The following is a 12,595-nucleotide window of genomic DNA, read 5'->3' as shown; positions in this document are numbered from 1 at the left end:
CGGGTACATTCACCGAATATTAACTCAGACCCCTCGCCGAGGCCGCGGTGTTCCCTCCGGAGCCGGGACCCGAGGGGTGGGGGAGTGTCTCGGTCCTGAGTGAAAGGCCAAAGCGAGAGAGGGCCTCCCAGGAGGCCCCCGGGCTTGAGCAAGAACTGAGGGAACTCCGACCTAGTACGGGTGTGAGCGGGTGGAGGGTAGGGCTGCGCGCGGCCTCGGGGCCCCAGCGGTCCCGCTCCAGGCGCCCCATCCTGGCAGGCGCTCGGAGAGCGGAGCCGGGGCCGCGAGCGCCGCGGCGGGGGCGGCGGCGGCGCTACCGGTGGGCGGCGCCCCGGAAGGCCCCGCGCGGACGAGCCGGAAGGCGGCGGGGTGGGGCCTGCGCGCCGGCGGGGAGGCCTGGTGTCCCCGCGCCTGCCGGCCTGTGACCTCGCGGCGCCGCCTCCGCAGGTAAAGGGCCCCGAGCCGCCGCCGGAGCCAAGGGCGCGCCCGGAGCAGCGCCAGGGCAGCCGGTCTTAGTCCATTTATTTTCCTTGTGCAGAAACGGGGGAACGAAGGGATGTGTGTGCTGTCTCCGCCCGCAGGAACTCCTGTGTGTGCGTGCGCGCGCGCGTGTCGCTTCCCGCAGGAACCGGGGTGCGCGTGTGGCGGGTGTTACATCCGCAGGGTGGGGCACTCCTGGCCTTGCCCTCTGGGGAGAGAATTTGGACGCCAGATTAGAGATGATGAGGAAGGGATGTTAGTGATTTAGGGGCGGGGAGATTAGCCTTGAGGGGACTGATAGCTTCTTTGTCCTTTTTTTTTTTTTGCCTGCACTGTGGGGCATGTGGGATCTTCGTTCCCCGACCCAGGATCAAGCCTGTGCCCCCTGCATTGGGAGCGGGGAGTTTTAACCGCTGGACCTCCAGGAAAGTCCCTCTTTATCCTTTTTGTTTGTTTGTTTAAAGAAATAGGAATAATTTGAGAGACTGTTGCTCAAGGGCCAAGTAGGCAGATAAGGTGTGCTCCAGTAGGACCCTGCTCAGCTCTGGCCTGGATTGCTGCAGAAGGCGGATCCTGTGTGCCTTGTACTTTTGATTTTTCAGGAGAATAAGAAATCTGAGGTGTTTGTGAAATCTCATGATTTTAAAATTATAGCAACTATTTTATTTATTTGGCCTCAATTCATGTGGGATCCTAGATCCCCCAGCAGGGATCCAACCCTCATCTCCTGCACGGAAAAGTGAAGTCTTAACCACTGGACTGCCAGAAAGTGACAGTGTCTCAGTGGTGTTTGACTCTTCCCACCCCATGGACTATACAGTCCATGAAATTCTCCAGGCCAGAATACTGGAGTGGGTAGCTGTTCCCTTCTCCAGGGGATCTTCCCAACCCAGGGATCGAACCCAGGGCTCCCACATTGCAGGCAGATTGTTCACCAGCTGAGCCACTAGGGAAGTCCCTAATTCATTTTTTAAAAGTCTAATCTGACTGTATTTGCTGATGGGATCCAGTGTCTGTACCGGGCATAGAGAGGTGGAAAGACATAGTTTATAGGAGCCAGAGGGCACACTGGAGCTTTATAATAAAGTTCACCAGAGAAGTAAAATGTACTGAGGATTGCAGGTGAACAACATCACTGAATCTTAAGAGGCCCTGCTTTTTTAATTTTTAAAAAGAGCTATGTGCATGGAGGTCTGTGTTAGCTCTGCAGCCTTCCTTTCCTCATCTCTCACAATCTGGTCCATCTCAGAAAGCCAGGCTGCAGTCCCAGGGCCAGGCTCATCTCCCTCTCCCCCAGATCTGTGCTATAATCAGCAGACCAGCCTGGGTGCTTGCAAGAAACCAGGGCTTCACGCTGGCATTTGCCTTCCCTGTGGCTGGCAGATGGACTTCCTGTGACCCGAGCCTGTTTCATGGACAAATCTGATTCTGAAATAGGTGTGATATGGTTGTGGAGGGGGCCACCCTCCCACCCCACTGAGGTCTGTCCCAACAGAATGCTGCTGCCTCGTCCTTCTTCACCCACTTCTCCGCCACTCACTGACTAAGGTAGCTGGAGTGGGAGAAGGAAAAACGGGACTGGCTTCCTTCCTCAATCAGGCAACCCTGGAGAAGTTGGGAGGCTGAGCTTTTTAGCAGGGGCTCAGGAGATGGTCGGAGAAGGCAATGGCACCCCACTCCAGTACTCTTGCCTGGAGAATCCCATGGATGGAGGAGCCTGGTGGGCTGCAGTCCATGGGGTGGCTTAGAGTCGTACACGACTGAGCGACTTCACTTTCACTTTCCACTTTCATGCATTGGAGAAGGAAATGGCAACCCACTCCAGTGTTCTTGCTTCCTGCCTGGAGACTCCCAGGGCCGGGGAAGCCTGGTCGGCTGCCGTCTATGGGGTCGCACAGAGTCGGACACGTGACTTAGCAGCAGCAGCAGCAGGAGATGGTGCTGCAAACTTTTCTTCCACAACAAGGATCTGTTGATGCTCCAGCTTCTGAAATGATTCTTACAAGGAAATTAAACCAGCAGTCTCTTGGATGGAGGCAGTCACAATGCCACTGGTCTACTCATGGTGTGGATCCATTGAACCCAGCTGGAGTTGGGCCACTTCTCCCTCCCTCCCACACACCATGACACCTGCTGGCCCGCTAGTCATACAGAGCTCTGGACTTGCACCTTGTGCTGGCTCAACTGGGCTAAGTGGAGGTTAAAAGTGGTGTTTGCACAATGATACCTCATTAGTCCCAGTGGGTTTTGACTTAAAGTCATTCAGAGGAGATTGGAAGCTGATTTTGGTTGTTTTTGTTTTGTTTTTAATAGACCATAGCGGGTGAAGTGGGTATATATCTCCAGCCCCTTTTACATGCCTTTTCTTGCTATGCAGAAACTGTTTGGATAATACAGATCTGTAATTCTGCAGAAAACCTGGCATATGGGCAGAATGTGCTGGCCTGGAAACCAGCCTTGCAGATCAAGCATGGCAAGGCTCAGGGTCTTCATGCCTCTGGGAATGCAAGGGGCCTTCCCAGGACCTGAGTTTCATCTCCCTTTTTTCTGCAAAACTGACAGATAAAAAAGCTAGATGTAAATCAGAGCTAAGCTAGAAGGTGATTAGGTATTTTACAGGGTGATTTTTAGGTTTTTAAAAGGTTTTATCATGAGATTAATTCCTTTGGTTATCTTAATAGGTATCTGAAATTAAACATTTTGTTTGCATAGCTTTACAAGCCCATGGCTATTGGGTAAATCAGGTTACTTCCTCCCTCCTCCCATCCCTAAGTGCAATTCCTTTCCTGTTATAATGCTATAATGCTATCTTGACGTTTGTGCCTGGAAAATTTTTGACTTCTGGAAGGGTGGAAGGGGGCTCTCTTGCAGGTAGGAGGGGGTTGGAGCACGTGCTATGCCTACACGTGGTCACCGCTGGTGAGCAGAAGGGCCTGGAAGCCAGGAGGCATTTTAGCAGATCCAGGACACCTGGGAGCCAGAGCAAGGACAAGCACACCTGAGTTTTCCTCTCATCCCTTGGGCAGCCCTGCAGGAGCCTCTTGCATTCTGAATTCAAGGACTGAGTAGCAGATATCAGACATCTCAAGTCATTCTGTCATAGAGTCTTGCTGTCCAAAAGTAAGGGCAGAATTTCAGCTGGAGGCTTGTAAATACAGAATCTCACCCTACCTGTATGGGTAGTATTTAACAAGGTCTTCAGTGACTCCTGTGTGCTGGTGGTGGAAAATCACTGATATCAAGAATATCAAAAGGAGGAACTTCCCTGATGGTCCAGTAGTTAAGAGTCTGAGCTCCCAATGCAAGGGGCTACAGGTTCAATCCCTGGTTGGGGATCTAAGATTCCCCATGCCACATGGCATGGGCCAAAAATAAAAAGAATATTAAAAGGAAACAGAGTGGAAATGTTCAGGGCCTGGAGAAGAGGATCCCACTGACCTCCCCTGGGTCTACGAAGAAGTTCTGACTGGTGTAGATCCACAAATTTGTTCTAAAGGCTCAGAGTTCTCTCTCAGAATTGGGAGGATAATTTTACATTAGGGTAATTCTGGATTTTCCTTGGGCTTAAAAACAACTCATATATCCAAAAGATATTGAACAATAGGTTCTGCTCCAAACTTCCATAATCAGATTCCTCGTAAATGTCTGTGTCTCACAGCCTTGATTGAAAAGGGAAGTGGTGGTGAGAGAGGAAGGTGCCCACCTAAGCCTTGGGTCCAGCCAAAGCTGGAAAAAGAAGCACCACTCACTGCTGTTTTGATTTTACTTCCTGTCCTGCCCTGTGGCCCATCAGTGCCAAGGTTCTCCATTCCCACCAACCTTGGGGTAGTTAGTGCTTGCCCTACCTCCACCCTTGCCCCTGCCTGTTTTTTGCCTCTAGTGTGGCAAACAGTTTCCTGACCCCAGAGAATTTTTCTAAAGGTCATTGTTCCAAAGTCTGTCCATCCATCTATCATCTGTTCATCCATATGGAATTGATTTCTTTTATTCTCTGGTCATTTCATCTTACCATATCATCCTGCCCCTGCCTTTAATATCCCATGAGTAGAACTGGATTGTCTCTGAGTGGTTGCTTGTTGAAGCCATTGGTATATGTTAGGAAGAGAATGTTCATTTAGAATCATCATGTCTGAGAGTCTGCCGTGTTAACAGTCTTGCTCCAGGTGAGACTTTGCATCCATTCTGCTTATACCTTGTAGGGATCCAGCCTGTAGGTGGTTTATCTTCATCTTACAGGTGAGAAACCTGCCACTCTGCTGGGTCATCCCGTGGCTACAAGGCTGTGTGGTTACAGAGTCCGTGCTTCCCCCTTCTCTAGCTTGGTGGGAGCTGAGGTACCCTGTCACACAGAAGTGGACTCAGCGCTCGGACTTGTGCACTCTGCCCAGCTTTGTGCGTGGGGATTGCCTGGGCTAGCTCAGAATTGCATCACTCGTGATGAACTGGTAGAGCATATGGGCAGGGTTGTTCATTAATCTGTCATAAATCTGAAGTTAGAGTGCAGAGAAGACCTTTCACCCACTCTGCTGATCCTGTCTAGTTAATAACTGAAGGCTGCCCTGCTTTCTGTTTGGCAAAGGATTTGCCACACGACTGGGGGTGCTGTCCATCCTGCACATGGCAGAGATCCTGTTCTCTACCAAAAATGGGGAACCTTCCTTAAAACTTTAGGAACAGTAGCTTTTGGGTGGAAAGGCCCTTCACTCATTGCAACTGTCCTTAGGAACTCTTACCCCGAGGTCTGCCGCGATGCCCGTTGCGGTGGAGGACATCATGAGGTTGCTGTGCTCCATCTCCGAGGAGAGGAAGATGAAGGCGGCCGTCAAGCACTCCGGGAGGGGCGCCCTAGTCACCGGGGCCGTGGCCTTCGTTGGTGGCTTGGTGGGCGGTCCACCAGGACTAGCCGTTGGTAAGTGCAGATGCCTCACAGGGACAGTGCAGTTGTTGGGAAAAGGCCTTTGAAACCACAGAGACATCATAAAAGCCTCTGTCCTGTGTAAGAAGTTTGTCGAGTTGAGGTCACTTCTGTGAAGCGATCTTTGGGCACATAATCAGTGCTGTTAACAACACCAGCTTCTGCGGGAATGTCTCAGAAGTGCAGGGCCAAAAGGCATCTGTGTCATAAAGGCTGGTGGACACCCTTCTCCTGGAATGTGTCCTAGAACCAGAGGATTTCAGGGTGTCCCGGGTTTTGGACAGTCTCCCTCCCCCCATCACTGTTAGACATCCAGAGAGGAAGCTGAGATTTGCCGCGCACCTACTGAGGGGTGAGGCTGTAGAGCCACTGGACATGAACTCATTCACAGAGTGCGTCCCTAGTCCAAAAGCAAGCAGTCCAGCTCAGGAAAGCAACAAGCTAGCTCCTAGCTGGTCATCATCCCTGCCCCTTCTGTTACCACCTGCTTCTCTTTGGGAACTTGTTTCTGGCAGTAAATGAAAGTTTGGCTGATCTTCCCATCATTCTCTGTAGCTAGAATGAAGCTTCTTCCTTTGGATTAGGAGCAGAAAGAATTCCTGTGTGGTCTGAACTGTGGGTTGGGGGTGTTATCAAAGAGCTGGCTGCTGTCCAGGCCTGACCTGTAGAGGGGCCAGATAAGGTTTCCCTTGAGGTGTGTCCGATGGACCCTGCAAAACAGGGCTAGGTCTGCTACCCTGGGCTCAGCAAATATTTGCTGAATGCCTCCTTTGTGCTGGGTAGCTTATGCTGGGGATACAGGGCCTGAGAAAGTTCACAGGCTGGTGGAAGCGCTTTCTATGTGGCTTGTAGTCTTCACATGAATACAGGCTAGAGAGATGACTGCTTTTCTTCTGAGGTTGGCTTCTGTGTCCCAGCTCACCAGAAAGGCTTCCCGTTCTCCTCTTCCCTCCTGGAGCAGGATTGACATTCGAGGACATTGTATCAAGCTGAGGCCACACTGAGGAGAAAAAAATCAGCTTGCGGGTGACCCTAGATCTCCCATCTGTTCATTTCCATTTCCAGACTCTGTGAGTTAGTGAGTCCTGTCTTCAGCTTCTTGCCATCCAGGAAGTATTCTCCTGGGGGAGGAGACAAAGCCGTTGCCACCTTCCTCAGTGACATCCTTTATATCTTTGTCCCACCCCATCTGATGTGCTCAAAAAGGGCTGCTGCTGCTGCTGCTAAGTCGCTTCAGTCGTGTCCAACTCTGTGCGACCCCAGAGACGGCAGCCCACCAGGCTCCCCCGTCCCAAAAGGGCTAGCTGGGATCATTTATCACATAGCTGTGCCCAGATGCCATTTTGGGAGCGCATATTTTGTTCAGATTGAGCAAAAGCTGGTAGAGGACAAGCTGTCAGCAAAGGGAACCCTGGGGATTGGCTACTTGCAGCCCCTAGGTCATGGGCAGGAGCATCATTTTACCCAGAAAACAAAGGAATTTTCTCCTCTCCAAAGAGTTGGTGATTTCTTGGTCGATACTTCCTGGCGACTTTTTGCATTAAGTGCTGCTCTAAATCAAATATTGATGTTCTCATAAAGGTTTAGTGCAGATGAGAGCAACTCTTGTCAGCACTAAGCGTTTCGCTGGTGTCGTGGGGGAAAGTTCACTGAAACTTGTAAGTGACTGACCCTCCCTCCCTGGAATGCTCCTGCCCTTCAGGGTGGGGGGAAGTCTGTCCAGGGCAGTGTTCAGCCTCCAAGACATCAAGCTGGCCAGTCCCCTGCATCTTAGGGGGTGTGCGCGACCCGGTGCTTCCACACTTGCTTTCCTGAAACGTTGCCAGATTTACTTCCTGATGGCTGCGTCCAGCCTGCAGATGGGTTCTCTCTGGCCCAGGCTGCATTCTTTTGGGTAAACTTTTTATTTTGGAATAATATTAGATTTACAGAGAAGTTACAAAGATAATGCCGAGAATTTCCACGTGTATCTCATCCAGTTTCAGTTCCCCTAATGTTCACATCTTATATTAACTACAGCACAAGTGTCAAAACTAAGAAACCCACGCTAACATTACTGTTAACTATTCTTCAGACTGCTTGGATTTTATCAGTTTCTGCGTCCAAGGTCATTTTCTGCCCCAGGTCTAGCTCAAGACAACTCATTGCACTTAATCCTCATGTCTCCTTAATCCTCTCCAGTTTTGTTATTATTTTTTCCACTCTTTATTTCCCCGCCATGTAGGCCATTACAGAGAATTGAGTTCCCCGTGCTATACACTAGTAGGTCCTTATGGTCTGTTTGGTAGAGAGTAGGGTATCTATGTCAGCCCCAGTCTGCCAGCTTATCCCTCTCTCTCCTCATCCTCTGGTAACCATAAGTTTCTTTTCTATTTCTGTAGTAGAAAACCCCCATAACTCTATTTCTGTTTTGTAGATAAGTTCTTTTGTACGTTTTTTTTTAAGACTCCACGTGTAAGCGGTATATGATGTGTGTCTTTCTCTGTCTGGCTGACTTCACTCAGTACGACAGTCTCGGTGCATCCGCGTTGCTGCAGATGGCATTGTTTTGTTCTCTCCTGTGGCTGAGTGATATCCCGCTGTATATAGCACCACATCTCCTTTATTCAGTCTTCTATTGATGGGCATTCAGATTGCTTCCATGTCCTGGCTATCGTAAATAGTGCTGCAGTGAACGTGGGGGGTGCATGTATCTTTTCAAATTATGGTTCTCTCCAGGTATATACCCAGGAGTGGGATTGCTGGATCATATGGTAACTCTGTTTTTAGTTTTTTAAGGGATATCCATGCTGTTCTCCACAGTGACTATTTGGCACAGTGGTAACTCACATCTCAGGGACACAAGAGATGCGAGTTCAATCCCTGGGTCGGGAGGATGCCCTGGAGAAGGAAATGACAACCTACTCTAGTATTCTTGGCCTGGAACATCCCATGAACAGAGGAGCCTGGCGGGCTATAGTCCATGGGGTCTCAAAGAATCAGACAGGACTGAGAGCAGCACACAGCACATCGTGGCTGTACCCGTTTGCGTTCCCACCAGCAGTGCAGGAGGGTCTCCTTTTCTCCACATCCTCTCCAGCGTTTATTGTTTGTAGATGTTTTGAGGATGGGCTTTCTGACCAATGTGCGGTGATCGCTCTTTGCAGTTTTAAATTTGCATTTCTCTAATAATTTGTGATATTGAGCACTTTTTCATGTGCTTTTTACCCATCTGTGTATCTTCTTTGGATAAATGCCTAGTTGGATCTTCCATCCACCTTTTGTTTGTTTGTTTGTTTTAATAATGAGCTGCATGAGCTGTTGGTATATGTTGGAGACGAATCCCTTGTCGGTTGCTTTCTCCCATTCTGAGGGTGTCGCTAGTCTTGCTTTCTGCTGCTTTGATACTTTTGAGGAATACTGGTCAGGTGTTTTGGAGAATTCCTCTCAGTTTGGGTTTGCCTGATGTCCCTCTCATGAGTAGACTGGGGATCTTTGGGCAGAATACCGTGGCGCTTCTCATCACACATTCCAGGGACACGCGGCATCACAGGACCTCCTCGAGATGCTCAAAGTGATCGCCTGACTAGTGGCGTGTCTGCCGGTTTTCTCCACTACAGAGTCACCGTTTCCCCTTTCCTACTCTTCTCTTTTGAAGAAAGTCACCAAGTCCAGCCAGCCTGCATTTTTTCAGTATCTGATCACCAATATTTAACTTGTAAGACTTCTAAAAGATACAAACGTGGTATTCCATGTGGCAGCAGTTGGCTGGCATGGGGTGGCCACTCCTTTAGCCACGTACCTAACTCTCCAGGTCACCCCAGTCCCACTCAGCCCACTTCACTCCTTTCAGTTACCTGCCTGGACCCTGTAGACACTTAAGTTTGAGACCCTTTCCCTAAGACATCTTCCTGTAGCAGGCTTCACCTGACCTGCTTAAATATAACTTTCCATTGAACTTGGGACTCTTCTGGTCCCAAGATAGCATGCTTTAACTTTGATAATAATAAATTTACATATAAAAGTAATGTTTGTGCCCTTTTGGGGTAGCAGAAAAAGAAATAGTTGAATACATTAAATTTGTTATTTATCATCATACAACTTTGGAAGGATTGTATGAAAAACATTGCTTCAAGAGAAGATGCCTTGTCATCTGTCGCTGTCCCCGCGGTCCTTGAACCTTGTGGTTCCACTAGAAATTTCAAAGCTCAGGGCTCAGGCACATGTTAGCCACCCAGTGGAGGAAACTCAGCCTCACCACTGAGATGGTTCTCCCTGAAAATGCATTTGCTTCTCAGCCTTCTCCTTTGAGATGAGAGAGATTTTTATGGAAGCATGGAAACCTTCAGCCCATGAAGAGGATTTTAGCTAGCATAGCTCTCAGGGGGTGAGATGCTTCATGTTGCACCATGAGCACAGAGCTTAGGAGAGGGCATGTGTGAGTGTCAATTATCTGAGCCAAATGGATCAAAGACCACGTAAACCTTTGCCCTCCGCCCTGCTGGTGGAGCAGACACAAAGCCGAGCCCGTCCTGACCCGCTCATGAATGTGCTCGCTCGTCATGACGGTGGACGTGTGCTCAGCGAGAACCTGTGGCCATCATTTATGAATAAGGCCGACTAATTGAGTCCTTCCTGTTTCCTAGGGGGGGCCGTCGGGGGTCTGTTAGGTGCGTGGATGACGAGTGGACAGTTTAAGCCAGTTCCTCAGATCATAATGGAGCTACCGCCTGCCGAGCAGCAGAAGCTCTTTAACGAAGCCACTGCCATCATCAGGCACCTGGAGTGGACGGATGCTGTGCAGCTGACCATGCTGGTCATGGGCAGTGAGGCCCTGCAGAAGCAACTGCTGGCGATGCTGGCCAACTACGTCACCAGGGAACTGCGGGCGGAAGTGCAGTATGACGACTAGGCCTCTGCCCTGGGAAGGGGGGGGTCTCTTTGGATGAGTCCCCCGACTCATGGGAGGTGACTGGGGAGCTACGGGAAGTCCGCATCATCAGAATGTCACCTAAACTGCAGCAGCACCTCCTGCTGAAGAGGCTGCTGCTGTGCTAGGTCACGTTGTGGAAATTATTGGAGAAGATGCTGCGCTTTATGGCCGTGTGCACCTGTGTGTCCTGACAGCCTTTGAAAGGGAGGCTGGTGAATAGCAAAGCTGTGCCTGCTGCCATGGGGTGGCAGTTTTTTGAATCCACACTTGCTCACACATGAGCCAGAAGAAGGTCATCACCTTCAGTCTCATCTCATCACAAGAAGATGACGCCTGTCCAGGCACCCATTTCAGGACCTCCCCCCACTCCACCCCGCCTCTTGGGACCTGGGGGGCTGGCCCCTGTTGGAATCCTGTTTGCCTCTTGATTATCCATTCACCACCCAGTGACTTCTGAGTGGCCTCAGGGAGGGGGCAGTCGGCCTGCTGAGTGAAGCCAAGAACGCCAGTGGCACTCAGTTCCTCCCCCACTAGCTGCCAGACTGGCTTCTCACCCTCCCAGGGGGCTTGCTTTCCCCAACTGAACAGTCACAGTAGTTCTTGTGTTCTGCTTTTTAAATTAAATATTTTCAGGAAAAGTATTTCTCTTTCTGAAGTGGTAGGATCATAAACTTACCTAGACACAGGAAATGTCTCCATCCTAAATTTCCCTAATACTGTTTTTGCTTTGCTTTCAGCACCACAACTTGACTGTCATCAGATTACAGTAAATGTTTTCTGAATAGTCCTTTTCTCCACCTATTTTGTGTAAAGGGTCTCTAAGATTCAAAGTCGTGTGCTTGGAACGTAAGGAAGAGAATGGATTTGTGGCTTTAAAGAGTGAATGAAAGCTGTGGATTTCTGGGCCCGACACCTGAGCCTCCAGGCTGCTGTGGTTCCCTGTGCTGCCAGTGTGTGCACACTGCCCGGGCCTCCCCTGGCAACCACAGGCATCCCCTGGGTCTCTCCAGGGAGCTGGAAGGAAGCTTCACTGGCCTCCCTGGGATACAGCGGAAGGCACTCACGTGGAGCAGAGATAGTATCCCGCACCTTCTTGTGGGTCAAGAAAACTTCAGGGCAAATTTGAACCCTTGGTGATTAAGGAAGGATCAGGCTGTTATCTCAGAAAAGTTGCTCTTTGTCTGGCCTCATCTATTACTCATCAGGTGCCCTTCACAGGTCAAATGCCTGGGGTTGATGAGGCCACTTGGTCATTTGCCCTGCTTGGGTTGATGAGGGAGCAGGGCAGGGCCCTTTTAGATGATTCTCCGACTCATAGAAGGTGATGCGGAGCTTGGGGGGATCTCACCCGCTCATTGCTTGTGTTGGGTCCTACTCTGCCAGGCTCAGGGGACACAGGTGGTCCCAGCTTAAAGGTTCTACACCAGTGTCCACTGGATCCCTCCCCTGGCCGGCCTGCCTTTACCCCCGGGGAAGCCACTCTGGGGAGATGGCCTGATTCCCAACCAGAGGTGTCAGATGAAGCAGGCCTTACAGAATGAAGTCACTGGCCTAGGCAGGTCCCAGGTGACTTGTGGTGGACTCTGGGCCCAAGAGGAGTCCAGACCTTGAGTCTCATCTCTCCCAGGAGCTGAAAGCACTTTCCTTGCTTTCCTTTCATGCTCTCCTCACAGTGACTGTGGCTTAGTATTTCTTCATCTTTTTTGACAATTTTTGACTTATTTATTTTTGAAACTTGGAAGACACCAGAAAGTATAAATGGAAAATGAAGGCATCCTCCTCTGCTGCCTGCTGCTCCAGCCCCTTTCCAGATGCAGCCACTTACCAATTTCTTCTGTATTCCTGTTTTTAGATAGTCTTTTGTGTGTCAGTGTTTATTGCTGAAAACAGAAAGACCCAGAAAAGTACAGTGAAATAAAAACCATTAAATTATCACCACCCCAATAAAACCTACTGTTAACACATTTGGCATACTTTGTGCAAACTTTGTAATGGTATGTATGCTTCTAACCTATTTACATCTTTACTGTTTAGACCCTTTGAACACTTTTACCAATTAACATTAAATAACACCTGTGATGTAATTTGAACTCCCTTGTGAACGTATGTAATGGTTTTATAATATTCCTTTGCATAAACCATATACTGGCTATAGTATCTTTTATAAGTCTTTACTATTATAGTATTAACATTTTTATGAACACTTTTGTGTTAATATTCTGTTCATATTTTAGATTACGATAGTCTGTAGGATAGATTCCTCAATGTGAAATTGTTGCATTTAAAAG

General features: G+C 49.4%; 1 protein-coding gene across 1 annotated transcript; it reads left to right on the top strand.

Annotated features, from left to right (window-relative positions):
- Window positions 1-390: 390 nt before the first annotated feature.
- Window positions 391-12,441, top strand: C18H19orf12 (chromosome 18 C19orf12 homolog). Its single transcript, XM_052655945.1, has 3 exons — window positions 391-447; window positions 5,204-5,389; window positions 10,021-12,441. The coding sequence occupies exons 2-3, from the start codon at window positions 5,230-5,232 to the stop codon at window positions 10,284-10,286; spliced, it is 426 nt and encodes a 141-aa protein (XP_052511905.1). The 5' UTR covers window positions 391-447; window positions 5,204-5,229; the 3' UTR covers window positions 10,287-12,441.
- Window positions 12,442-12,595: the final 154 nt, after the last annotated feature.

Source organism: Budorcas taxicolor, chromosome 18, assembly GCF_023091745.1.
Source record: "Budorcas taxicolor isolate Tak-1 chromosome 18, Takin1.1, whole genome shotgun sequence".
Taxonomy (NCBI): Eukaryota; Metazoa; Chordata; class Mammalia; order Artiodactyla; family Bovidae; genus Budorcas; species Budorcas taxicolor.
This window is presented reverse-complemented; position numbering and strand designations above follow the sequence as displayed.

Bases quoted from the DNA above. Each gene is read 5' to 3' on its own strand.
- C18H19orf12 (XM_052655945.1), top strand. From the start codon at position 5,230: ATGCCCGTTGCGGTGGAGGACATCATGAGGTTGCTGTGCTCCATCTCC. The intron at 5,390-10,020 runs GTAAGTGCAGAT...CCTGTTTCCTAG, and splicing joins TCCACCAGGACTAGCCGTTG to GGGGGGCCGTCGGGGGTCTG.